At 35.5% G+C, this 27,849-nt stretch overlaps 1 protein-coding gene across 3 annotated transcripts in view; it reads right to left on the reverse strand.

Moving 5' to 3' along the window:
• Nucleotides 1-27,849, reverse strand: part of AGMO (alkylglycerol monooxygenase) — a 373,859-nt gene that overhangs the window by 147,629 nt on the left and 198,381 nt on the right. For 2 of the 3 annotated variants that reach the window (XM_043462759.1, XM_043462757.1), the window contains 2 exons: nt 25,148-25,230; nt 20,847-20,952 (listed from right to left, as the gene is read on the reverse strand). In XM_043462759.1, the coding sequence (XP_043318694.1) occupies nt 20,847-20,952; nt 25,148-25,230 (189 nt within the window). Of the gene's footprint in view, nt 1-6,952; nt 7,059-20,846; nt 20,953-25,147; nt 25,231-27,849 lie in introns of those variants that run through there. The other variant, XM_043462758.1, reaches the window with a different exon arrangement.

Below are 27,849 nucleotides of genomic sequence, written 5' to 3' on the forward strand. Positions count from 1 at the left end.
TGGTACCCTATTATATTTTTATGTTGTTAATTACCATCATTTTAATTCCACTTAAATAATTCTCTTTAGCATTCCTTGTAAGGCAGGTCTTGTGATTTTGTTAGCTTAGCTTTTTTTGTTTGAAAACCTTTATCCCTTCTTTGTTTCTGAAGAATAGTTTTACTATTCTTACAGAATTCTCAGTTGACAGTCATTTTCTTTCAATATTTTGAATAGATCATACCATTCCCACCTGACTAGAACAGTTTCTATTGAGAAACTCCCTGATATTCTTAGGGGGGTTAACTTGTATATAACTTTTCTCTTCTCTTGCTGCTCTTAAAGTTATTTTTTTCCATCTTGACTTTTGACAATTTAACTAGCCCTATATGGGAATTCCCTGGTGGTCAGATCCAGGTTTGGTCCTTAGATAGGGAAGATCTTCTGAAGAAGGGAGTGGTAACCCACTTCAGTATTCTTGCCTAGAGAATTCCACAAACAGAGGAGCCTGGTGGTCTACAGTCCATGGTGTTGCAAAGAGTTGGACATGACTGAGCGGCCAACACTTCACTTCTCTTCTTCACATGGGTTCAACCTATTTGGAGCCTTTGGACCCCATGGATCTGTATGTCCATTTCTCTCACTATGTTTGGGTAGTTTACAGCCACGGTTGCTTTAAGTCTTCTTTCTATCTCTTTATCTTTGTCTTCTCCTTCTGGAATGCCCATAATGCAAATATCATATATGTGCATTGCATCCCATAATTCCCATTCTCATAGCAGGCTTTCTTCACTTTTTCTTTTTTTGACCCTCTGACTGCATAATTTCAACTATCTTGTCCTCTAGGTAGCTGAATCTTTCTTCTGTGTGGTCACATCTAACTTGAAAACCTCTATTGAATTCTTCAGTTCAGGTTTAGTAATTTTCAACTCTAGTTTTTCTGTTGCTTTGTTTTGTTTTGTTTTGTTTTGATGGTTGCTACTTCCTGGTCAAACTTCTCATTTTGATCACACATTGTTTTGATAGCTTTGTTTAGTTTCTGTGGTTTCTTGTAGTTCACTAAACTTCCTTTAAAAGATTGTTCTAAATTCTTTCACAGTTCATAGATCTCCATTTCTTTAGGGTCAGTTATTGAGGTTGTATTAGTGTCTTTGGTGGTGTCATATTTATATCTGGAATATACTCTATGGTTAATTGTGACATAGAGTTAATTGTAACTCCATGTGTTAATACTCTGTGAACAGGTATTCTCAAACATGTATTAATTTACTATAGCTTTGGCTAGAGTCCCTTTCATTTGCTACTTTGTAACATTTATGTATTTGTAGCCAGATAACATACTTTTTCAGGGCCATTATTACTGGAGTTAAACATAAGGAAAGAATTGCCCTGATCTTCATATGAAGATTTTCCTCTGGAATAATGAAATAAGACTGAGCTAAAAGTACCATTGTAGACTGAAATCAGTCTACCATTTTATTTGTTGGTTCAGCTCGGTTCAGTTACACAGTCGTGTCTAACTCTTCGTGATCCCATGGACTGCAGCATGCCAGGCTTCCCTGTCCATCACCAACTCCCAGAGCTTGCTCAAATTCATGTTCATCGAGTTGGTGATGCCACTCAACCATCTCATCCTCCATCATCCCCTTCTCCTCCTATCTTCAATCTTCCCCAGAATAAAGGTCTTTTAAAATGAGTCAGCCCTTCACATCAGGTAGCCAAACACTGGAGTTTCAGCTTCAACATCATTCCTTCCAATGAATATTCAGGACTGATTTCCTTTAGGATGGACTGGTTGGATCTCCTTGCAGTCCAAGGGACTCTCAAGAATCTTCTCCAAGGCCACAGTTCAAAAGCATTAATTCTTCGGCGCTCAGCTTTATTTATAGTCCAACTCTCATATCCATACATGACTACTGGAAAAACCATAGCTTTGACTAGATGGACCTTTGTTGGTAAACTAATGTCTCTGCTTTTTAATATGCTATCTAGGTTGGTCATAGCATTTCTTCCAAGGAGCCAGTGTCTTTTAATTTCATGGTTGCGGTCACCACCTGTAGTGATTCTGGAGCCTCCAACAATAAATTCTGTCACTGTCTCCATTGCTTCCCCATCTATTTGCCATGAAGTGATGGGATGAGATGCCATGATCTTAGTTTTCTTGTTGGTTTTAAAGTAATGTAAATCTAATGAAAAATTATCCATAGCCTTCAGCAATCATCTGAAGAGTATTCAGCAAGCTGAGGAAAATTTTTTTGCACTGCGATTTACATACATCACTAACAAAATAATGGAAGAGCAAACAAAGTTTTTCTAAATTGTCTACCTAATGTATTTTGATTAAACACTTCCATGTGCTTATTGTAAACCACTCGTGTGCCTCACCTTGAGACTTTTTTCTGTGAGTGACACCTCAGTGAATTATAATTAACACTTTAGGAGAACAAAATGGAAGGAATATATTACTCTGGTTGCTTTTTCTCTAGGCACAATGACAATAAGAATTTTGCTGAATGTTGGTAACACTCTCTATGCACAATTATTATCAGTTTTTTGACTCAGCCTTTCTCAGAGAGCCCTAAAGACTTGTAAGTTTATATCATTGGTACTGATTTTAGCATTTCAATAACCAGTGTTCTCCCATTCACAAATTTGTTACAGGTTACAATCCAATGACTTGATCCATTTCTAGTGGCTTGGAAACCTTCCGAGCTCTATCTTCATCAGTAAGGTACCTTGTCTGGGAAATGGATTTACAACAAGCAAACTTTTGAAATCTATTTTGAATGGGCATTCATTTGGAGTGATTTTGTAGGTTGAAAAGGGCACAGTCGTGATTATATGTAGGTGCAGTTAAATTCTCACAAAGCACAATTCAGATTATTATTTTCTCTGCCCTATCTCTTATGTTCTCACATATCATGCACAGAAAAATCTCATAAACTCAGTTCTTCGCTTCCCAAAGATTCCTCAGAATCCCATTCTTATTAGTGAATTAATCTTATGAATGTAAAACAATAGCATCTATTTTATCTGCTTTTCTTTTTAAAGTACACAGTTTGAAACCTTTAACATTGAAGTAACTTTAGAAATGGACTTCATTCCCTTGACTTTAGAGATAGTGAAACTAAGAACTAATGGACTTTGCTCACCTTGTTAATTCATAACAGCCATGAGTCTGGAATCTGATGCCATTTTTTCTCCATCTCATCACAGTATTTTAAATGCTTGTACAAAGCCAGGCTGAGCCAGTGTCAGACACTGTCATAACCAAACACAGTTTAAAACAGAGTACCCTCCTATGCTGCACCTAGATCAAATTCCTTACATGCCTAATTAAGTACTTAATTTTGGAAGAAATAGTGTGAAATACAGTGTAAACTCTTGAAAATTCATATAGTTTTTAATCTGTATCAGCTGATTTCTGGATCCTTTATGTAAGCATAAAGAGAATACCACTGAGAAAGCAAACTTAGGAATCATAAGCAAGGGTGTCAGGTGATAATCCTCCATCAGCTACAGTGCTTTTCTGAGATTGCATGTCCAAACGGTTATTACCAGGTTTGCAGTCTTATCTGATCCCTTCAAGGAAGCCTCCTATTTGAAAGTTTTCTTCTTCCTTGAAGAGAATGTTTCAACTGTCAATGGGTTAACTACCAAATAGCTGGATTTTGCTTTTAGATTTGAACATATTTAGAAAAAGGTGGTGCATGGGACATTTCATCTCAGAGAAAAGGAATAAATTAGTCACCTTTTCCTTTCTGTAACAAGTTGATCACAGGGAAGTAACTTTTAGAACGTTGTTAAAGACTACATATAGGGTTTTTGTTTTATTTTATTTTGCTCAATAAAAGGAAGTTTGGCTTACCAATAACATGAAGAGCATATGGAGGATGTTGAGAAGGAATGAGGCATTGTTTTTGAAAGATGGTAATTAAGTTGTTCAGCCTTGTTTCTTTTTGTTATTGTTGTTGTTGATATGCTAATTTACCCAGGAAACTATTAGGCAAAATATATGTATCTTTTTTACCTTCATTACATTGTGTCATACATGTGACATTAGGTATTCTATGTAACTGTTTTTCAGCCTACTGAAAAACTAAAGTTATTCTACAAGTATAATAAAATTGTATGATATTTTAGGTACACTTGATAATTCAGTCATTTATTCATTTAGTTCTACTAACTAATATATTTCAACCTAGAAACCAGAATGGTTGGTAGGCAGATGTCTACACATGTGGAGAGAGTTCTCATAAAAATTTAAATTTAAACTTATCTCTATTGCCTTTAAATATGAAGATACTATCAGAGAAATAGACATAAAATTCCTTCTCAAACCCCACCATCATTATATAAATAGAAACCACATTACATTAAGAGGAAATAACAGGTGCTTACAGTTCCATTTAACTATAGACTAGGTTGTTCTGGGAACTAAAATTCTGTATTTAATGGTGATTCTCTGAGGAAAATGAAATGGCAACCCATAACACTATTCTTGCCTGGGAAATCCCATGGACAAAGGAGCCGGGAGGGCTACAGTCCATGGGGTTGCAAAGAGGCAGACACAACCTAGTAACTAAACTATCACCACCACCACCACCATAGAGGAAAACAAAAGTTTGATAGCATTTCTTAAAGGCATGATTGAAAATTTTAGTGCCTGAAATTGTTTCTGCTTTTTAGCCAGCGGGAGAAACAAAAGCAGGCTTCCAGGAAGCATGTCATGTACTCAAGGAAAGAAAAGGACTGTGCCAGGTGACAGTCTGGATACCTGTGTTCCTATGCCTTTTAGTTTGGTTTTAGAAACATCATCTCATTTTCATGCTCATATAGCTGATGTGTTTTAGTTGAACACATAAATAAAAAAAAGAAGCTGATAGTATCTTATCAAATAAGAACTAAGAAAAACTTACCAAATAACTATATTTACAAAGGAAAAAGTTCTTATTGCAGTTTTTTTTAATTAAATAATTTATATACACATATAGCTAGAGAGAAAAAGAGTAGGCAAATGTATTACACCAATTCACCTTATACTCAGAATGTGGGTTCTGATTTCCATTAACCTCAACTATCTTTACTTGTCAAACAATTAATATGACAGAAGAAATAACAGATGTTCTTTTACTATTACCTTCAGAAAGGAGATCCCCATCTCCAGAATTTAAAATCATTTGGCACAATCTATTAAAGGAATGAAAAAGATACCCCCAATCGGAGCTCCATCTTGCTCATTGTGGGTAAAACAAATATAAGATCCAAATTTAACTTCACTTTCAAAGGCATAGGAGTCGGTCTCCTAACGTGTCTTGCCTATTTTTAAAATTTTTATGATGGTAAATAAACCCTGGAAAATTCCTTCTTAGATTTTACCACCTGAAACTGCAGCTGTTGGCTGCCACTATCAAAGCCTCACAACTCCAAACTCACGTGCAAACCTCATCAAGGGCAGACATTTCTAATTGATTCCAGAAGTATTTCTTTTGCTGAGATCAGGGGGCAAAGGAAGAATAATGAGCAGCTTTTTAGAGGGAATTGGGGGTTAGGGTGTTGAGGGGAGGGGGGAGGGGAGTTTTTAAAATCTCAGTTTTGGCCAGAAATGCATAGCAATTTTACGGTCAATTGGCAAGAGCATCTGGAACCAGGCATTCTGGCCTCTTAGTTGATGGTAGTGAAACCAGCTCACAGGCAACAGCAAGCCCATAATGAGTCCCTGTCATGTACTAGTGGAAACCATGTTGACATTCTGCCAAATTTCCCTGCACCTTTTTCTTGGGGTCAGGATTCCCCTTAGAGCCCTCATCTAGTATATGAAATCCTGTTCACCTACGGATCTTATTTTAGCCATTCTTAAAGGCAACGCCAAAAGAAAGACTAAAAATTAGAACTTGTATGTGTTTAATTCCTTGCATGCAGACAAGGCTTTATACCACAAGGCTGTGTTTGCTTTCATGGGGGGGGGGGCGGTATATTTCAAATGCAGTGGGCAATCTTGTTAGTGCATGGAGGGTGTCGGATGCTCAGGTCATAAATCACAGCACAGCGCATGGCACACTCAGGCTAGAGAAGGCAGAATTCGAGGCTCTTTGTTATTTCAAATGTATGACAGGTGATTATAAAAAGGGACGGGATTTCTTTTTTTTTTCTTTTTTCTTAATGCCAAGTCAAAAACCAAGGTGATGTGGAAATAATTTCTTATGAGTAAATGATGTTTACCTTAAGCTGCTGCTCGTAATTCACTATGCTGACATTGGTAGGTTACGCCCACAAATAAGGCAGGTAAAAGGATAGCCATGAAAAATGTAGAGTTATGTGACTCACCAGGACAGAAGCTGGTTCCACTGAACGAGGGAGGGGCGATGCAGAGCGCTAGACTTCTAACACTCCTAAACTTCTGTTTTTATCTAAGCAATATAATTAAGAGAGATGATATCCATTTTAGAAGTCACTCAGTATTCCAAAGTTTGTGATACTGAAAAAAATTCAACATATTTGCTCTTGTGGTTAATCTATTTTGGGCACTCTTATTTTCAAACAAGAAAAGTTAAGCAGAAAGAAAATGAAGACCAAGTAAACAAACGAAAACGATACAGAGAGAAATGCACTTTAAAATACATTTTCTAAAAAACTCAATATATTCTTAGGTAAAATTCTCCTTAAAGAATGTATGCTCTGATGATTTGAGTATAAGTTAACAGAAATACATAAAATTATTAATAGTGTTCTTCATAATATACATAATATTAAAAGATGGGTAAAAAGTGCTTGATGGTGAAAATGTCCTTGAAGCTATAGTATTTGCAAAAGCAACCATACTTGTTAGATGTCCATGCTTATACTTCTTAAATAAAAGCCTAAGAGAAAAGGGATGGGTGGGTAAAATATAAGATATATTTATACCTCTTAATTTTTAAGCATCTTTATAGAATAAGATGATAGATAGAAAACTCTTATAGATTAACATTTTCTCATATGTAGATTCAAAATTTATTTTGAAATCCCACACAAGGGGCAGTAAATTTCAGGAATTTTAGTGTGCTCATCTACAATCCAGTGTCAAATGTCTCTTCCTCCTATCATAAAACAAAAGAACAGTAGCATATTTTAATATTATTTTGTTTACTAAGTATTTTGTAGAAAGAAAAAGAAATTATTTCTAGAAAAAACACAGAACATCTTTTTTTAAAGGTGTTTATATATATATATATATATATATATAAAACACATCCTAATCAGTTTATTTTCACTTGCTACTTAGCCTGCTCTGCATTCAATGCATTAATTATTTTTTAAGTACTCTGATAGAACTGTAAATGAATGGACATTAGAGATACATATGCACTGTGAATGCGGTTTCACACATAAAGCTCTCTGCATAGGATCTGGAGCAGAATATTTGCTATTTGTGTGTGATAATATTCCTTGAAATATGCATATCTTTAGATGCTAAATATACAAGGAATATAAGGGAAAATGAAAGAATAAAAACATGTCAAAAGAAAGTGGCAGTAATACTTAATCTGAATTAGAGGTGAAGACAGAAGAATGGAAAGGTTTATTATCAGTTCAGTTCAGTCAGTCAGTCGTGTCTGACTCTTTGCGACCCCATGGACTGCAGCATGCCAGGCCTTCCTGTCCATCACCAACTCCAGGGGCTTACTCAAACTCATGTCCATTGAGTTGGTGATGCCATCCAACCATCTCATCCTCTGTCATCCCTTTCTCCTCCCACCTTCAATCTTTCCCAGCATCAGGGTCTTTTCCAATGAGTCGGGTGTTTGCATCAGGTGGCCAAAGGACTGGAGTTTCAGCTTCAGCATCAGTCCTTCCAATGAATATTCAGAACTGATCTCCTTTAGGATGGACTGGTTGGATCTCCTTGCAGTCCAAGGGACTCTCAAGAGTCTTCTCCAACACCACAGTTCAAAATCATCAATTTTTTGGCGCTCAGCTTTCTTTATAGTCCAACTCTCTCATCCATACATGACTACTGGAAAAACCATAGGTTTGACTTGACAGACCTTGGTTGGCAAAGTAATGTCTCTAATTTTAATATGCTGTCTAGGTTGGTCATAGCTTTTCTTCCAAGGAGCAAGCATCTTTTAATTTCATGGCTGCAGTCATCACCTGTAATGACTTTAGAGCCCCCCAAAAATAAAGTCTGTCACTGTTTTCATTGCTTCCCCATCTATTTGCCATGAAGTGATGGGACTGGATGCCATGATCTTAGTTTTCTGAATTTTAAGCTTTAAGCCAACTTTTTCACTCTCCTCTTTCACTTTCATCAAGAGGCTCTTTAGCTCTTTGCTTTCTGCCATAAGGGTGGTGTCATCCAACTGCATGTCTGACATTATTGCTATTTCTCCTGGCAATCTTGATTCCAGCTTGTGCTTCCTCCAGCCCAGCGTTTCTCATGATGTACTCTGCATATAAGTTAAATAAGCAGGGTGACAACATACAGCCTTGACGTACTCCTTTCCCGATTTTGAACCAGTCTGCTGTTCCCTGTCCAGTTCTAACTGTTCCTTCCTGGCCTGCATACAGATTTCTCAGGAGGCAGGTCAGGTGGTCTGGTATTCCCATCTCTTGAAGAATTTTCCAGTTTGTTGTGATCCACACAGTCAAAGTTTATTGTATGAACACATTAAAAAATCTAAAGGAAATTTGCTAATAATATCAATGTGTGTTTACTGTATTCTATTCTGTGGCTATTGCATATTTTCCTCAAAATAAAACTCTCTTATGTCCTATAAAATATATTCTCTTATATGTCACATATAAGTAGTTTTCAAATTTCTTATTTCACAGAGTACGCAAGGTTTTACTTTCTGGAACTGTGATCTGGTTGGTGAAGCGGCTTACATTCACCTTCTGGATAAATAGCTAGTAGTGGTTTAGTCACTAAGTTGTGTCCAACTCTTGGAACCCCATGGACTATAGCCCTCCAGGCTACTCTGTCCACAGGATTTTCCAGGCAAGTATACTTGAGTGTGTTGCCATTTCCTTCTCCTGGGGATCTTCCTGACCCAGGGATCGAACCCGGGTCTCCTGCACCGCAGGCAGATTCTTTACTGACTAAGCTACCAGGGAAGCTCAAGGATAAATAGCTACTGAACAGAAAGTAATGCCTAATAACTGGGTTGTTTAATAGAAGCCGCCTATTCTCTGTAACATAGCATCATAGATACAGAAGCATTCCAGTACATTTTAGCAGTTTTGCTATGATGTAAAGATTTTGAATTAAATTTAAGTTTGAGTACTCTCTCCTAAAATAGGATACAAGAAATTCTGATAGATGTATTTAAAACTTCAGTCAGTTCAGTTCAGTCACTTAGTTGTGTCCAATGATTTGCGACCCCATGAACCACAGCACACCAGGCCTCCCTGTCCATCACCAACTCCCAGAGTCCACCCAAACCCACGTCCATTGTGTTGGTGATGCCATCCAACCATCTCATCCTCTGTCATCCCCTTCTCCTCCTGCCCTCAATCTTTCCCAGCATCAGGGCCTTTACAAGTGAGTCAGCTCTCCACATCAGGTGGCCAAAGTATTGGAGTTTCAGCTTCAGCATCAGTCCTTCCAATGAACACCCAGGACTGATCTCCTTTAGGATGCACTGGTTGGATCTCCTTGCAGTCCAAGGGACTTTCAAGAGTCTTCTCCAACACCACAGTTCAAAAGAATCAATTCTTCGGCGCTCAGCTTTCTTTATAGTACAATTCTCACATCCACACATGACTACTGGAAAAACCATAGCCTTGACTAGATGGACTTTTGTTGGCAAAGTAATGTCTCTGCTTTTTAATATGCTGTCTAGGTTGGTCATAACTTTCCTTCCAGGGAGCAAGCATCTTTTAATTGCATGACTGCAATCACCATCCACAATGATTTTGGAGCCCAAAAAATAAAGTCAGCCTCTGTTTCCACTGTTTCCCCATCTATTTGCCATGAAGTGATGGGACTGGATGCCATGATCTTAGTTTTCTGAATTTTAAGCTTTAAGCCAACTTTTTCACTCTCCGCTTTCACTTACATCAGGAGGCTCTTTAGTTCTTCTTCACTTTCTGCCATAAGGGTGGTGTCATCTGTATATCTGAGGTTATTGATATTTCTCCTGGCAATCTTGATTCCAGCTTGTGCTTCTTCCAGCCTAGCGTTTCTCATGATGTACCCTGCATATAAGTTAAATAAGCAGGGTGACAATATACAGCCTTGACGTACTCCTTTCCCTATTTGGAACCAGTCTGTTGTCCCATGTCCAGTTCTAACTCTTGCTTCATCACTTGTATACAGGTTTCTCAAGAGGCAGGTCAGGTGGTCTGGTATTCCCATCTCTTTCAGAATTTTCCACAGTGTATTGTGATCCACACAATCGAAGGCTTTGGCATAGTCAATAAAGCAGAAATAGATGTTTTTTTGGAACTCTCTTGCTTTTTCGATGATCCAGCGTATGTTGGCAATTTGATCTCTGGTTCCTCTGCCTTTTTTAAAACCAGCTTGAACATCTGGAAGTTCATGGTTCACATATTGCTGAAGCCTGGCTTGGAGAATTTTGAGTATTTCTTTACTAGCGTGTGAGATGAGTGAAACTGTGTGGTAGTTTGAGCATTCTTTGGGATTGCCTTTCTTAGGGATTGGAATGAAAACTGACCTTTTCCAGTCCTGTGGCCACTGCTGAGTTTTCCAAATTTGCTGACTAGGCAATAAACATTGATAAAGAAGTCATGATTGTGGAATTAAAGTTCACATTATATGTTAGTTTTTATATTTTTTCATAATTATAGATAAGATTCACATAGACTTAGGCTAGTACTTACAGCAAGAACTGTAGCTGGATATATTTAGCACTATGTATGGGGAAAAGTATATATTTATCTGAATTAGTAATAATGAATGATTTGTAGTATACAATTATATGGGCAACCAATTCCAGTATTCCTGCCTGAGAAATCCCATAGATGGAGGGGCCTGGCAGACTACAGTCCACAGGGTCACAAAGAATTGGACACGACTTGAACGACTTCACTTTCACTTTCACTCTATGGAAATAAAATCCATCTGAGTTCAATACAGGGGCAGAGAGACAAACTACAAGCTAAGGAACACTTTTTAACAAATGTGATGAAGGAATGGTATCCTACATACAAGTTCTTAAAAGCAGAAGAACTAAATAACAACTGAAGAGGGAAATGGGTAATGATATACAAGTGCATATCACTGGAAAAGAAAATGTAAATAACCAATAAAGATGGAATAATGGCCATCCTCAGTAATAAGCAAAAGAATAGTAATTAGGAACATAATGAGAAATCATTTAATCTCCAAAATGAACAAAAATTAAGATATCTGACAATTTCAGTTTTGGAGAGGGAATGTATACTCTCTCAGTGGTAAATTTTAAAATCACTTTGGAAAACAAATTTGCATTCTCTTAAGAATGAAATCAGGCTACATTTCCTATAATCCAGCAATTCCATATCCAGCTGTATAACCCTAGAGAAACTATATATATTTCATGTTCACTAGATGTGTACATGGATTTTCACTGTAGCATTGTAAAAGCTGGAAGCAATCACTGGAGAATGGATACTGGATATAGTCATATAAAATGTATATAATCTACAACCACATGCAACTAAAAGGATACATTTTACAAAGGAGATATTCAGTAAATCAAAAGAACTTGCAGGAAACTATGTACAATATGGTATCATTGTATTATACTCAAGAAGTTTTTAAATAAATTAAATATTGTTTAGTGATAAATTTAAGAATATATGAAAAAATTGGAGTTTATTTAGGAAAAAAGCATGGCAATGCAAAAACACAGTGGAGAACAATGGCGGTATGTGTGGGAGAGTAAAATGTAGCAGGATCACCCAGGTAGCAGGTCACAGTGTTAATGAACCTCACTGGTATTGTAACATTTAGTTTTAAGGTGGGTGGCTTTAATTCTATTGTTTTAAAAGCAACTTTATATGATTTAGTGCATAATAAATACTATATAATGGAAAAAGTTATGAACTGATATGAAGAAAGTATTATTTAAAACATAGAGCTATAATTCATAAATGCAAACTCTGTATAGTTGATAAAATATTTGAGGCTTGAATAATATTAAAATAGATTAGTCAAAACGGTATACTATGAATGTTCATAAGTCAGTGTGTGTGTGTGTGTATGTGTGTTATTTTTCCCCTTAAATCCATAAGTAAGTTTATGGTAGACTAGCATGTATTTCATGATTAAAAGTTGGGTGCAGTTTATTCCGTACATTCATTATGAAGCCAGGTGTATAGCTGAAAAAAGCAACTAAGATGTCTTCAGACAAACATGTCTATGTCCTGTGATATAGTAATCATCATTGTGAGATAAATGTATATAATATAAAATCCATGTGTGGTAGACTGGACAATGGCCATAAATCCCTGCATACTCTTTTATAATTGACTATTCTTCTAATCAAGAGATGGAGTCTATTTTTCCACTCCTTGAACAGTGACTGGCCTGGTGATGTTCTTTGACCCATGGAATATGGCAGGAATGACACTTTATGAGTTTCAGATCCTGGGCTCCAAGAAGTGTGGCAGATTCCATTGTCATGATCCTGAAACTGCCATGTTAAAAACCTGGTCTAAGTGAGAGGTCTCATGGAGTGAAAATAAAGGTGTTCCCACTAACAGCCAAAATGGAGCCCCCTTATGTGACTCTGTGTATGTCCAGCACAGTTGACCCCTAAGCTGACTATAATCTGATGAATAAGTCTACATTAAAGCAGCAGTGGAAATACCACAGAACTGTGAGAAATAATAAATCTTCATTATTTTAAGCCATTAAGTTTTGGGTTCTTTTTTATATATAGAAATAGATAACTCAAACACCAAAGAAAGTTGAATGCTACTTTAAAGAAAGGAAGACTGATGAAATGTGATACTAAGAACTGCTAAGCCTCTCTTCACTTTCTAATGCATGTATTTTAATCAGCTATTTGTATAACAAGGGACTTCTGACTACCCATGGCTTGTCATTTGAAGTCACTCAAAATTCAGAATTCTATGTCAGGTGAAAATTCCAGCAACTTGCTCTCCTCCATTTTGGTGAGTAACAGCTATCAAGTAGGGAATGTCAGTGTCCACTCAATAGTTACTTAATCAATAAATAGGTGTTAAAGAGTCTTGACCATATTCTATTGGCCAGAAGCATGCACAAGTCTCACCTACATGCTGGGGGAAGGGAGTATACAGGTTGACAGGTCATAAACAGCAGTGGGGAGAATCATGGGGCCACGCAAGGTTCTGTATGTCACAGAGAAGGTACAGACAATAACTCAGACAAACATATATATATTTGTATATGTGTGTGTTAATATTATACACATTTATATATTTAAGTAGATATATTCCACTACTCTCCTTCTTGCTTGCTGAATTTTATAAATATATATATTTATAAAACATACATATATATATATTAGATAATGATAAATATTAAAGTGAAAAACAAATCAGGAGCAGAGGAGGCAAAATTAGAAAATAACAACAAAAATGGTGCCCAAGGAAGGCTGGTGGTGTTTCAGTTCAGAACTAATATGAGGGGAAAGGGGAGCTGGATTCCTGGGAAAGAACAGGTAAAGGCAAAATCAAGAGCAAAGTTTCAAGACAGGGTAGAGTGAGCACATTCCTAGAGCACTGCACATGCCTGGAATTCAGCAAGCAAGAAGGAAAGCAGTGGAAATATTTTTTTGGACTCCAAAATCACTGTAGATGGTGACTGCAGCCATAAAATTAAAAGACACTTGCTCCTTAAAAGAAAAGCTGTGACCAACCTAGACAGCATATTAAAAAGCAGAGACATTACTTTACCAACAAAGGTCCATCTAGTCAAAGTTATGGTTTTTCCAGTAGTCACGTATGGATATGAGAGTTGGATTATAAAGAAAGCTGAGCACTGAAAAATTGATGCTTTTGAACTGTGTTTCTGGAGAAGATTCTCAAAAGTCCCTTGGACTGCAAGGAGATCCAACCAGTCCATCCTAAAGGAAATCAGTCCTGAGTATTCATTGGAAGGACTGATGCTGAAGCTGAAACTCTAATCCTTTGGCCACCTCATGCAAACAACCGACTCATTGGAAAAGATCCTGATGCTGGGAAAGATTGAAGGCGGGAGGAGAAGGTTACAACAGAGGATGAGATGGTTGGATAGCATCACCTATGCAATGGACATGAGTTTGAGTAAGCTCTGGGACAGGGAAGGCTGGCATGCTGTGTCCATCGGGTCGCAAAGAGTCGGACGTGACTGAGCCACTGAACTTAACTGATCCTGGATGAGCCTGGTTGTAACAGATGAAAGCCTTTACAAGAAGGTCTGAGCCTTCCCTGAAGGGAGAGTTTCTCCTTGGAGTCTGATGAAGTAGGCCGTCATGTGGAGGAAGCCCACACGGCCAGGACCCACAGCTGGCCTTGGGGACCTCAGGGCAGCCTCCAGTCAAAAGCCCCAGAAAGTGAGGCCCTAAGTCATATGAGTGCAAAGCAGTGAATTCTGTCAACAAGCTGAGAGAGCTGGAAGTGTATTTTTCCATAGTTAAATCTCAAGATGAAAATACAATCTAGCCGACACCTGCTATGCAGCGTTCTGAGACCCAGAGCAGAGAGATGAGTATGAAGTTTAAACAGAGCCTGACCTCCCGATCTATGGAAACTGTTAGATAGTGAATGTATTTAGTATTAAGTGATTAAGTTTGTGGTAAGTTTTTCCAGAAATCTAAAATTAACACCACACTTATTAAAATCAAGCTCCATAAAGAGGAGGCTTTTTCTGTGCTTTTGCCAGCCCAGGCAATCAGTGAGTATTGAATAAATGTTTCTTTTTGTCACTTAGAGCATTAGGCAAGTTGGTTCTGTCCTCTGCAAGGATTTATTTATCTGGGCTTTTGTCACTAGGATCATCTCACCACTCAGACTGCTCATGGTCACCCCCACTTCCAGACCTTCCCTTGTAATCTCCCTTGAGTCAAGTGCTCTCCACCTTCCCCTCTGCTTGTTCAAATCCTACCCACCTCTTGTGTGCATCTGCAGCAGAGAGAAGTTTGTTTACCATTTAAAAATGATGGGGCTTCCCTGGCGGCTCAGACAGTAAAGAATCTGCTCCAGGTTCTATCCCTGGGTCGTAAAGATCCTCTGGAGAAGAGAATGGCTACCCATTCCAATATTCTTGCCTGGAGAATTCCATGAACAAGGCTACAGTCCATGGGGTTGCAAAGAGTCAGACATGACTGAGCCACTGACATTTTTAAAGTGATATGCTTCCATCTTAATGATTTCAACAAAAAAGGTAAATCAGATTTAAAATTTTTTTGAGATCTAAATTTACAGACATTGCATGTTCTTTTGGAATCAACTAATAAGCAGATATTCTCAGGTTCATGTTTTCATTAATTTTAATGACCTAATCCTCAAAATATTATTTTAAATGTGTGTATGTAGTTTGTATGTGTATATGATATAGATAAGTTGATACAATTATTACTTATATGCCAGATATTATGGTAGGTTTTACAGACTATCTTATTACTCCTTTGAATATAAAAACCAACTTTCATATGTTTTTTATTCTCCTTTTTCATGGAGGGAACTAAGGTGTGGTTATTTTAGATAATCACTCAAGGTCATAAAACCAATTGGCAGAGCTGGAGATGGCACTTAGATTTGTGTGACTTCAAAGTCAATGTTTTTTTTTCCCCCAGTATTCTCAACTATCTCCTCAATTAAATAAAAAGTTACATGAAACAAAATACATAGTATTAAAATATATGCAAACAAGTATTTCTCATTATCTTATATACCTATATACTTATCAAAATATCTACTCATCTTTCACCTTGCTATCTTCTCTTTAAGTGTCTATAAGGTTAAACACCTTTAAGCCTACTGATAAAATTTATCACAAATTCACAGGTGATTGCAGAACAAATTATACCAGAGTCAACAGAAAAGAAAAATGTGAGTGCTTATGTGAGTGAGAAATGAGTGAAGAAAAGAATGAAGGGATTGCTTTCCTGTCAAATTTCTTATCCACAAAACAGCAAGTTTTGAAGAAAAAATTATGTGAGTCAGTCAAGATACCGATTGATCTATCCAGAGAGAAATGGTCAAGGGCACAGACTCATTGTTGCACAAACTAGATAGACAACTGTGTACTGGTATAGCAGTAAATTTTTATAAATACCGAGAGAACCGCACCCTTACTTGATGTTCTCTGGATCCAAGCTAAAGAGGACAAAAACTTCCAAAGGAAGTCACAGGATCAGATTCAAATTTTACTTTGTATTTCTGACTTGTAATTACCTAAGAGCTCTTTTGCAATCTAAGTGAAAAATAATTTAAGGTCAAGTTTCCAGTCTGTGTATGCTTGTGTATAGGAGTTTTCAGCTGTAAGTGTGACCGGCAGTATGCCTGTTTAGTATAGAACTGTTGTCATGCACACCTATGAAATGTGGCTTACATAATAAAGCAATATAACAACCTGCCACCAGTCGTTGAGACAAATACAGAAGTCATAGGGCTACTAACTGATGTTGCCAACATATACGACATTGATTTATCAAAGAAAGAGAGGATTAATTACTTCAATGTCAGTTATTCTAGTGATAGATTTAAGGAAAATTGATGAGAACATTGTGTCCTTGTAGGATAATTACTCCTGTCACTCATTCCTAGTTTATACTGAATGGAGTCACTGAGGCCATTCATTAGGTTATTGTACAGCTTGTAGGTGGAAAGAACTGGTTTAGTAAAATTCTGATAAATGGCAAAGATTTACATAAATTTGTAAGATATAAAAGTGTGAGGAAAACACAAATTTGAAATTCACAGTTAAGAAATGAGAATTGCTAACTGCTTTTAATTTTTAATTTTTTGAACTTTAAAAAGGCTCCCCAGGTAAAAAATGTTGATAATAAAATACTTGTCCAGTCTTTACCATCTATTTATTGACCTCTAGTCACAGAAGACTTATTCAGGTTTAATCTTGGAAATTCAGTGGTTACATGCATATTTTAATGATGATACCAGTAGTGCAAATACTTTTTATAACAATAATAATAGTAATATGAAAAATGATAACTAAAATGTATCAAGTGCTTCCTATGTTCTTTGTGTCACTCAATTTTTCCACCAAGCCACATGGTGTAGATATCATTATTACACCACTTTAAGGACATGTTTTAGTGGCAAATCACAGGCAATACCTGCTCTTGAAGAAGTGGCCAGGTGTGTGCCTTTCTGGAAATATTTTGCCATGGTCCTCCCTTCCTTGAATCATAAACCAAAGATAATTCAGAGGCAACTTTTTCACACTATGAGTTTTTTCAAAACACTTTGCAGTTATATCAATAAGACCTTTTAGCTCTCCACAGTTTTCAAGGTACTTTTGCTACATTGCATCTGAAATTTCATCTAAACCCCTTCAGGTAGCTGAGTACTGCTATCAATACACAGAAGAAAGCATTGCTCAGTGATCAAGAGCTGTGGTGCCAGACTGTCTGCGTTGTATCCTGACTTCCTTGCATACAATCTAGGTGAATTCAAACAGTGAGTCAACCTGTTACTCCATCTGCCATTATAAAAATAAATAGTAGTTACCACATCATGAGTTTGATATGAGGACTAAATGGAATAATGCAAATATGCCGTTTAGAACATAGTATAAGTTCCATGCACATTAGTTCTCATTAAACCTATCTTACAGGTAAATGATCTGAGGCACAAAATCCAATGTCCAACAAACTGAGTATCAAGCTAAGAATTCACAACCATAACTTCATGGTCAACATTGTTGTTCCTTCCCAACCCCTATGTCAGTTGTTCCCAAACTTGATTTTGGATCTTGTGACACACCAAAGAATTATTTCAAGGGATCCTTAAGTTCATATAAAATAATAATAATAGCACCTAACATTAGCATGTTAAAAAGCAGAGATGTTACTTTGCCAGCAAAGGTCCATCTAGTCAAAGCTATGGTTTTTCCAGCAGCCATGTATGGATATGAGAGTTGGACTATAAAGAAAGCTGAGTGCTGAAGGATTGATGCTTTTGAACTATGGCGTTGGAGAAGACTCTTGAGAGTCCCTTGGACTGCAAGGAGATCCAAACAGTCCATCCTAAAGGAAATCAGTCCTGAATATTCATTGGAAGGACTGATGCTGAAGCTGAAACTCCAATTTTGGCCTGATGCGAAGAACTGACTCATTGGAAAAGACCCTGATGCTGGGAAAGAATGAGGGCAGGAGGATAAGGGGACTACAGAGAATGAGATGGTTGGATGGCATCACTGACACAATGGACATGAATTTGAGCAAGCTCCGGGAGTTGGTGATGGACAGGGAAGGCTGGCATGCTGCAGTCCATGGGATGGCAAAGAGTCAGACACGACTGAGTGACTGAACTGAACTGAGCTGAACATTTATTAAGCACGTACTATGTGTTAAGCACTGTACTAAATCTCTTACATAGGTTGTCACGTTTAATTCTCAAAACCCTATTTGATAGAGATTATTAGTTTCTCCCTTTACAGATGAGGAAGTTAAGGCTAAGAATCTTTAAGTGACCAAATAACTGCCCAAGGACACACAGCCAGTAAGTACCTGAGCCAGGAATGAAATTTAGACAATGTGGCACAAGTCTTAACATTCACTTTCACCTACTGACTAACTTAAGTAAAGAGATAGCATTCCAACCCTAGATTTCATCCCACTCAGAAGTTGGATCCACTACACTGCCCTTCACCATCCCACCATCAAAAACCTGTGTTTTGTAATCATATATTTTCACATTTACAGCATGGATAACTTAAGAACCTACATTCTCTCATTGTTTTGGAGCATGTAAGATAAACTATCACAATATACCCAAGAGTAGGTGTATTAAGCAGAATTACTCTGTTTCCTCCCTACAATTAGAATTATCTTCCCATCTATAGTATGTGAAACAATTTTGGGTTGTAACCTCAAGAAACAAAATATATGTAGATGTATAAACTTTATTTAATACCTATTTGAATACATAGACTAGATGATATCCAATATACTGAGTCTAATATTTAATGCTTCATCATTTTAAATTCAGATATTTTTAGAAATAGAAATATATTTACATGGTTCAGAAAGTTTAAGGTACCAAAAATATTAACTTAATGAATAATCTTTCCTCTAGTCCTTTCTTTGAGGCACACAGTTCACGTTCCCACAGGCAACCATGTATTAGAATCTTGATTATATTTCTGGAAATATTTGCAAACATACAAAAATATTCATATGCATATTACTCCCCTTCCTCATTTTTATACAATGTGCTTTGTATGGTAGCACACTTCACATACTTCACAGACTCTCCTGTATCATGTTTTATTCTCTCCTTCTTTCTTCTCTCTCTCCCCATTTTATATATATATATTTACACACACACACACACACACACACACACACACACACACCCCTGTTGTTATTGTTGTTTAGTTGCTAAGTCATGTCCAATTCTTTGTGACCCCATGGACTGTAGCCCTCCAGGCTCCTCTGTCCATGGGATTTCCCAGGCAAGAATACTGGAGTGGGTTGCCACTTTCTTGGATCTTCCTGACCCAGGGATCAAACCCACATCTCTTGCACTGCAGACAGATTTTTTTACTGCTGAGCCACTAGGGAAGGCCATACATATGATGGAGCAACCTCAAATATATATGTATTTTTAATAAATGCTTCATACTGGTATTAAAGACTTCCCTGTTTCCACTGCTAAATGCATATTCTTCTTCACTATGTTAACCATAATTTTTAAGCAGTTTCCTATTAATGGTTTAATAGGACATTAATGATTGTTAATGACTGTTTTCAGCATTCCATTACAAATGATTAATATTCTATATACATTAATTAACACACATATGAATATATCATTTGTGTAGCATAAATTCCTAGGAGAGAAGTGTTGGATGAAAGAGTAAGAGTATTTGCAATTTGACAGATATCACTGATTTCTCTTCCAAACAGTCAGTCCCAACTTATAACTGTTACTCTGTTATGAAAGTGTCTACTTCAATTTTTCCACTAACATTGGAGAAAATGTTAGCATTTATGTTTCATGCTTAAATAAGGTTACACAATGCACATTCCAGGAATGTTGGCAGGTTTCTTAGTACCAAAGTTAAATGATATAACCCTAAATTTAAAAGACTAAAATCTTGTCCATTAAAGCATTAGTGATAAAAATAACATTTTAAACAGACATCTAAGTCATAAATATGTATTCAAAGTTTCTATGTAGTTCTTAGAAGATAAGTATTAATCCTAACAACACAAGGTCAAATTAAACATATTTTCAGTTGTAGAAAGATCTCAGTGACATTAATGATTTGATTTCTAAAGAATTATTAACTTGCAGGTACTTGACAAAATGTCTCTTTTTTTTTGGACAAAATATCTTAATCCCAATTTTCACTTAAAAGCCTAAAAAAGAAAAGTCTCAAATGGCACAATCTCTGCCAAGAACTTCTTTGTAAAAACCACTTTTACTACTTGCTGAGAAAAAATTATATAGCCTAATTTCTTTCTAAACATCATGCGATGCAATTTGTCCAACTGTTTTATGAAGGCTAATGATATCAATCCAAACTTAGAAAACAAAAATTGAGACTCAACAATATAAACTAGCACAAGGGAACACAACAAATAAGTACTGTAAACGAATGGGTAAAAATCTCCCACATGTACTACTCACAGAATAAATAGACAAAAACATTGCTGAATGGATGAGCTAAATATGCAACCAATTGTTAACCCTGCTGTAGCTATCTAAAGCAAACGTCTTACCTCAAAAGCAAATGACCAAGAAGAGATGCAAGGCTTCAGATGACCTGCTCTGCAGAGCACTAGGAACACCAAGCAACGGAACGTTTCCAGAACAGCTGCCTTAGGTCTGAAATAAAATGTCATTTACATGCGTTACCTTTGAATGTTCTTTATTGTCTGTTATATAATAAAATGGGTTGGTTTATTAACGCATTTATTTTCATAATTAATTATGAATTATTTATAATTCACCGATTATTTTAATAATTAATAACTTGTTTTCATTTTCAAGAAACACCTAGTATTTTAATATATTTGAGGAGCATGTACCTCTGAAGCTGTTTGTAAACAGGCATTAAACTAAGACACAAAATGCATCTTTTTAAAGAAAATCTATTATTGATCAATTGACCAAACTTAGTTTGAGCATTGATGAATTGGGGTGAAACATATTCAACTAATAAATAAAATATTAGACAACTAAATTTCTAGGGTTTAGAGACTAGACTCCCCTCACTCACCCAATATATTAATACTTCATTCATTTAATAAATGACTTCTTAGGAGGGCTGATATAGTTAACTACTCTAAAATAATGAATGCTTGAATAGTGAAATATTGGGACTATGATAATATGTTGCTAAATCTGATATTATAGGTAGCATGAATATAGATTTTGGTCAATAATTTTGTGATGAATGTTTTCTTTATAATACAGAATTCTTGAAACTCAAATTCTGACATATATAAAGTATGTATGTGTATTTAAAACATAGTTGAAGGTCACATATAGGCATTTGTAAATTGCCTTGTAATAGTAGTAGTGAACAGCTGCTTTATCGGATTCAAATAAACTTCACAATGAATTCAACCAACACTTACTGTATAATTAAATATTTTCATAAAGGACAAATGGTATTTTTATGATGTACATTTTCTAACAAAATATTATTGAACTAATATCATTATAATATAGCTATATTTTATTTGGTTAATTTAGAATACAGTAGTATGATTTTTGTGTATGTACAAAAAGTTAAGAAATCTTTCCCTTTGTAAAATAATTTTGTATCATCACTGTAAACTTTTTAGATTGATATTTGGGTAATTTTCAATGATAAAACAGAAAATAAAATTTCTATTTTATTTTATTATTATTTTTTTAATTTCTATTTTAAAACAATTCATTTTTATTATTTGTGTTCTATGGCCTTTTATATTGTGAATTAGAACATACATAGGAAGAAACACACAAAACAGAAATATACAGCTCAATGACTTTCAACAAATAAACAGCCATACAACACCACTCAACATTAGCAGCCCTAGGCACATCTCACCTCTTCAGTGTCCCACCCTCCGTCTGTTGCAGAAAGAATCACTCACTACCTGTTGTTTATCATTTACGGTGCTCATACCATCTCCTACCTCTTTATTTACATTTTTATTGAGTTAGCATAAATTCCTAAAAACTATTTTCTACTTTTATCTTTTTTTCTATTTTTTTGTAAATGGGATTATATCACGTGCACTTTTTTTGTATCTAATATCTTTCAGTGTTGTTAGTGAGATACATCTACATTTCTGCATATAGCAGCAGCTCATTCTTCACTTGTGCATAGTATTCTGTTGTGTGAATAGACCAATATTCACGCATCCATTCACCTCGGGAAGGACATTTAGATTGCTGGCCACATTTGTTTATTAAGAACAATGCTTTCTGAACATTCTTTTATATGCCTTTGGGTGTATTGGTTAGTATACACCTGGGATTGGACAGCCAAATTTAATGAAATACTCAAAACATTCTTCAAATTAGGTATCCCAATATAAACCACCTTCTTCAGAGTGTAAGCATTTCACAACTTGTATTGTCAATTCTTTTAATTTTAGACATTTTTGACATAAGATCTTTGAAGTTTATAAAAAATTGCAAATAGCTTTTCCTACCTCAAAATTTTATTTTTTTTACTGTCTTATTAAGATTTTATTTTTGAAGAACTGACTTTCATAATATTATTATAACCTAATTCACCAATTTTATCTATATTATGGATTGTTGTGGACCATTTATTATTTTTACCTACTTCAAGGTTATAGACATATGTTACTATGCTATATGCTGGAATCTGTACTGACTTTCCTCTCACTTTAAAGTCTATAATCCCCTGAAACCAGAATTAATTTTTATGGAGTGAATTATTTGTAAAGTTTATTTTTCTTATTCCTATGTGGAGATCTAATTTTTCTAAGACCATGTATTGAAAAGACAGCCTTTTCCTTTTCCCATAGCTCTGCAGGGATGACTTTGTCAGAAATCAAGTCTTTACATATGCGTAGATCTGTTTCTAGATTCTCTGTTCTAATCTTTATGCCAATAAAACATGTTTAATTACTATAGATTTATAATATATCTTGATAGCCAGTAGCTCAGCTCCTGCCATTAAAAAAAATCTCAAGACTGTGTTGGCTATTATTAGGCCTTTGCATTTCCATATATATATATATATTTTAGAAAGAGTCTGTCAAATTCCACAGAGAAGAAACTTTTTATAATTTTAATTCATATTGCACTGAGTGTGTAAACCAACTGCTGTGATTGTAATCTTCACAAAATTGAGTACTCCAATCTATTAATATAGTATCTCTCCATTTTTTAATTCTTTATTTTTCATAATATTCAGTAGTTTTATGTACAGTTTAGAGATATACTACTCCTTTTTTTGGACTTTTTTTTCTTGGTATTTGATATATTTGATCTTTTGCATAAATTTTTTATATTTTCTAGTATATAAAAATATAGTTGATAATTTATTTAAAACTTTTCCTAAATTCATCCATTTGAATAAATTCCCTATAGATTCCTTGGATTTTCTAATTAATTCACTACTCAGATTTCTAGATTAATATAAATTAATTTTCTAAATGTTTTATTAATTCCTTTCAAATCTTTATGCCTTTTCTTTCTTTCTCTTTCATTTCTCCACTGACAGTTTCCAGCCCAGCGTTAAATAACAAACATATCTAACTAGTTCTCAGTTTCAAAGGAAAATTTTCCACATTTCACTTCCTTTCCACAATGACATACCTATATCCAGCATGAGTTCCTAAATAAGGCCAAAGGCAGTGGAGACATTTATATAAACATATACCATAACATACCTTAGGATATATTGCAGTAAAATCAATAGCCTGCTATTCAGCTTATTTATTTGTATCCATGAAAATAAAAAAGTCTTCATTAAAGAACAGTATACTGTTGTACTGTTGCTATTGGCTGATTGATCATTTTAGTATGTATATACAAACAATAGAATTGTGATCCTTAATATATGATCCTGATGCTTTGGATCTGGGTTATTTCAGATTGCCTTCTGACTCAGTTTTTCTATTTTTCTTTTTTGTGGCTCAGTATGTATTTTATCTCTAGTATAGAAAAGTAGGGATGAAAAGCCAAACAAAATAAATGATAAAAATAAAAACATTTTTTTATACTGTACTGTATGAGGGTAAAGAACATAAAACTTTAAATACACTGGTGGCCCTCCATAATCGTGGGTTTTGCATCTCAGATTCAACCAATCTAAGATGAAAAAATATTTTTTAAAAATTTTCAGAAAGTTTCAAAACACAAAACTTAGATTTGCCACTGCCAGCAACTATTTACGTAGCATTTATATTGCATTTATAATACAGTATACATTGTGTTAGGTATTATATGTGATCTAGAGATGATTTAAATTTATGGGAGCCTGTGCATAGGTTCTGTGCATATATATACACATTATTTTATATAAGGGACTTGAGCATCTGCAGATTTTGGTATGAGGGGCTAGGTTCTGGACCCAATCTCCAATGGATACCGAGAAACAACTGTACATACATTTAGGCATATACTGTGAACTATTCAATAGCAAAGGAAAATACTCAAATCATTTTTATATTTTATTAAGTACTCAGAGTTATACTCTATGTTTTGCCAAATTAATCATTTTATTTTATGGGTTTTCTTAATATATTTGACAAACCTAAATTTCATCTAAAGGGCTTAGATTTAAAATGATCCCTTGATGTAAAATCAGACAAACCACTTCTCTGTTGCATTTAAAATGAAAGTGTGAAATCGCAGCTTCAGCTTTACTCTTTTTTTTTTTTTTTTTTTATTATTATTTTTTTTCCAGTGGGTTTTGTCATACATTGATATGAATCAGCCATGGATTTACATGTATTCCCAATCAACGTTTGCTGAATTTCAAAATTTCACAGATATTTTTAAAATCACATTACAAAGTTACATAAGATGAAAGAATTTCACTTTTTACCTTTGATCCAAAAGAAATCCAATGGAGGTCAAGGTCAGGATAATGAAACAAACCCTCAGAAGGAGACTGACCTGAGATAGTACCTGTCAAACAAACAAAGAAACCAATGGATTCTTTGGGTGGGTCAGCCAAATGAGCATTAGAATTTAAAGCTGGCAGGAACAGCAGCCCCAATTTTATTTTATGTTGCATCATTTGTTACTGACATTTTTCAAAAAGGTTGAATATACAAGGAATATTTTGGTTTTCCTAATATCATTTAGTTATCTTCCTGGGCACTTGGAGAATGAATTAGACAATTCTAATGATACTTTGCTTAAAGTGTTCTTGCTAATAATTCTTTAGAGTTTTGACTTTCATAATTCTTTGAAACACCTGTATCCCCACGTATGGAGAAATCACTTACCTTTTATGAATAAATACCACCTGTAAATGGTTATTTTTAATATCAGCCAAGTCTTTGTTGTTTCAAACCCAAAGCTGCCTTTAATCAAGAAAATATTTAAAGAAGAATGTGTTTATTAGTGTGAACATGTACATGAAAGAGATTATACATATCCACTCACACTTTGATGAAACCTATATATTCCTACCTATAAGTCAAAAGTCCTTTTTTGAGTTAGTAACAAAAACAACATATCTCTCTGTCATAATTACAAATTAATTATATGTTTTGCTTACATGTAAAAATTTAACAGTTACGTTTATTGAGCATCTACTGTTTTACAGCTTCCATACATTAATTCTTTTTATGTCCCCAACAAACTTGCAGAATAGGTATTCTATAAGCTTTGACTATGAGAAAGCAAATGAAATGAAACTCAAAAGATTAAGTAACTTTTCCGTCACACAGAAATAAACGATATCTCTGAAATTCAAAATAGACCTAACTGACCCCAAAGTGTGACGGTGGTAGAATCCATATGAGCAACACACTTAAAGGGATTGGAAGCAGAGGTCTATACTGAAGTTACTCGTGTGAGGGCCAGGTGGTTACTGCTTCAGATTGACAGTAGATGAATAAAATCAAGGAGTTGGATACACAGCCAGCCACTGGACGGCTTCCCTACTCACTGATGGGATTGATGGTTCACAAGAACACCAAAGGTTGCATTACATTGGTTAATAGAGTGATCAAACACTCTCTCAGTTTTCTTTTTCCTAACTAGAGGTAACGTCAAGTCATTATTAACTAATATACACTTTTACAACTAAGCAGCATCTGTCCAAAGTTATAAACAAAAGGTACCAATTGCCACTGCTGCTCACACCCAGTATCTCTGTTCCATATCATCTTCTGAATCAGCCCCGTCTCTTATGGGCAATTTCTAACACTTCCCAAGTCACTTTCCATATGCCTAGTATGTCATCCAGAATTGCCAAGGGAATTTAACCCTCCAGAGCCATAGTTCAGTACAGGACTATTATTGAGTAGTCAAAGATCTGAATAAAAAGTGTCAGGATGCTTAGGAAAGTGGAGACAGTGCTGGATATCAGATACAGGATGGAGAATTCGGGGAATTCCACAATGTTTAAATGGAGATTTGGAGAGCAGAAAAATGCTATTTAGGTGTGTGAAACTCAGCAGTGGCTTCTCTGGGACAGTAAAGCAAAACAAACAAAATATTTTCCTCATGGTAGAAGTAATGAGGTGTGCTTGAGCAGAGAACAGATTGTGTATGTGTGTGCTCAGTTGTGTCTGATTCTTTGCGATCCCATGGACTGTAGCCCACCAGGTTTCTCTGCCCATGGGATTTTTCAGACAACAATACTGGAGGGTGTTGCTATTTCCTCCTCTCGGGGATCTTCCTGACCCAGGAATCAAACCCATGTCTCCTGAGTCTCCTGCATTGCAGGCAGATTCTTTACCACTGAGCAACCAGGGAATGTTGACTTAAGGGAAATATTTTGTTTCTAAAAACATGCTTCTTATTACCATTATTGAAGAAGGAAGTAGCAACCCACTCCAGTATTCTTGCTGGGAAATTCCATGGATAGAAGAGCCTGGTGAGCTACAGTCCATGGGGTCTTAAGAGTTGGACACAACTTAGTGATTAAACAATAATACACACACACACGCACACACACACACACACATAAATATATATATATAATATATATATTATATACTATATATATACTATAATATACTATATATATATATATATAATATACTATATATATATAGTATCTATATAATATATATATAGGAGAAGAAAATTGCTTGGAAAATCCCATGGACAGAGGAACCTGGCAGGCTACCATTCATAGGGTTGCAAAGAGTCAGACACGACTGAAGCGACTTAGCATATCATTACTGCTTCTTTTTGATCTTTTAGGAAAAAATTCATATGGGAGGGAGAAATGATTTGTGCCTCAAACCTGTAGCATGATTTTAAATGCTCTAAAAGAATGCAGGGTTTGAAATTATTTGAACCTATTAGCCATGTAAACATGATCAAATTTTTCAGCATTTCTAAGCTGTGTTATGCGTTCAGTACATCTCAAATAAAATATGAGTTTGGCAAAGACTGTAATAAAATACTTAGAAGAGTGCTTGGCATAAAGTAAGAAGTCAACAAATGGTCATAATAATTATCAATGCTATTATATTTAGGCTTTACCAATTTTCCAAATAGCACTCAAGCTAATCTTAATTAATTACAGTATGATAAGGAAGCACAAATAAAAGGTTAATTAGC

The sequence above is a fragment of the Cervus canadensis genome, chromosome 3, assembly GCF_019320065.1.
Source record: "Cervus canadensis isolate Bull #8, Minnesota chromosome 3, ASM1932006v1, whole genome shotgun sequence".
NCBI lineage: Eukaryota > Metazoa > Chordata > Mammalia > Artiodactyla > Cervidae > Cervus > Cervus canadensis.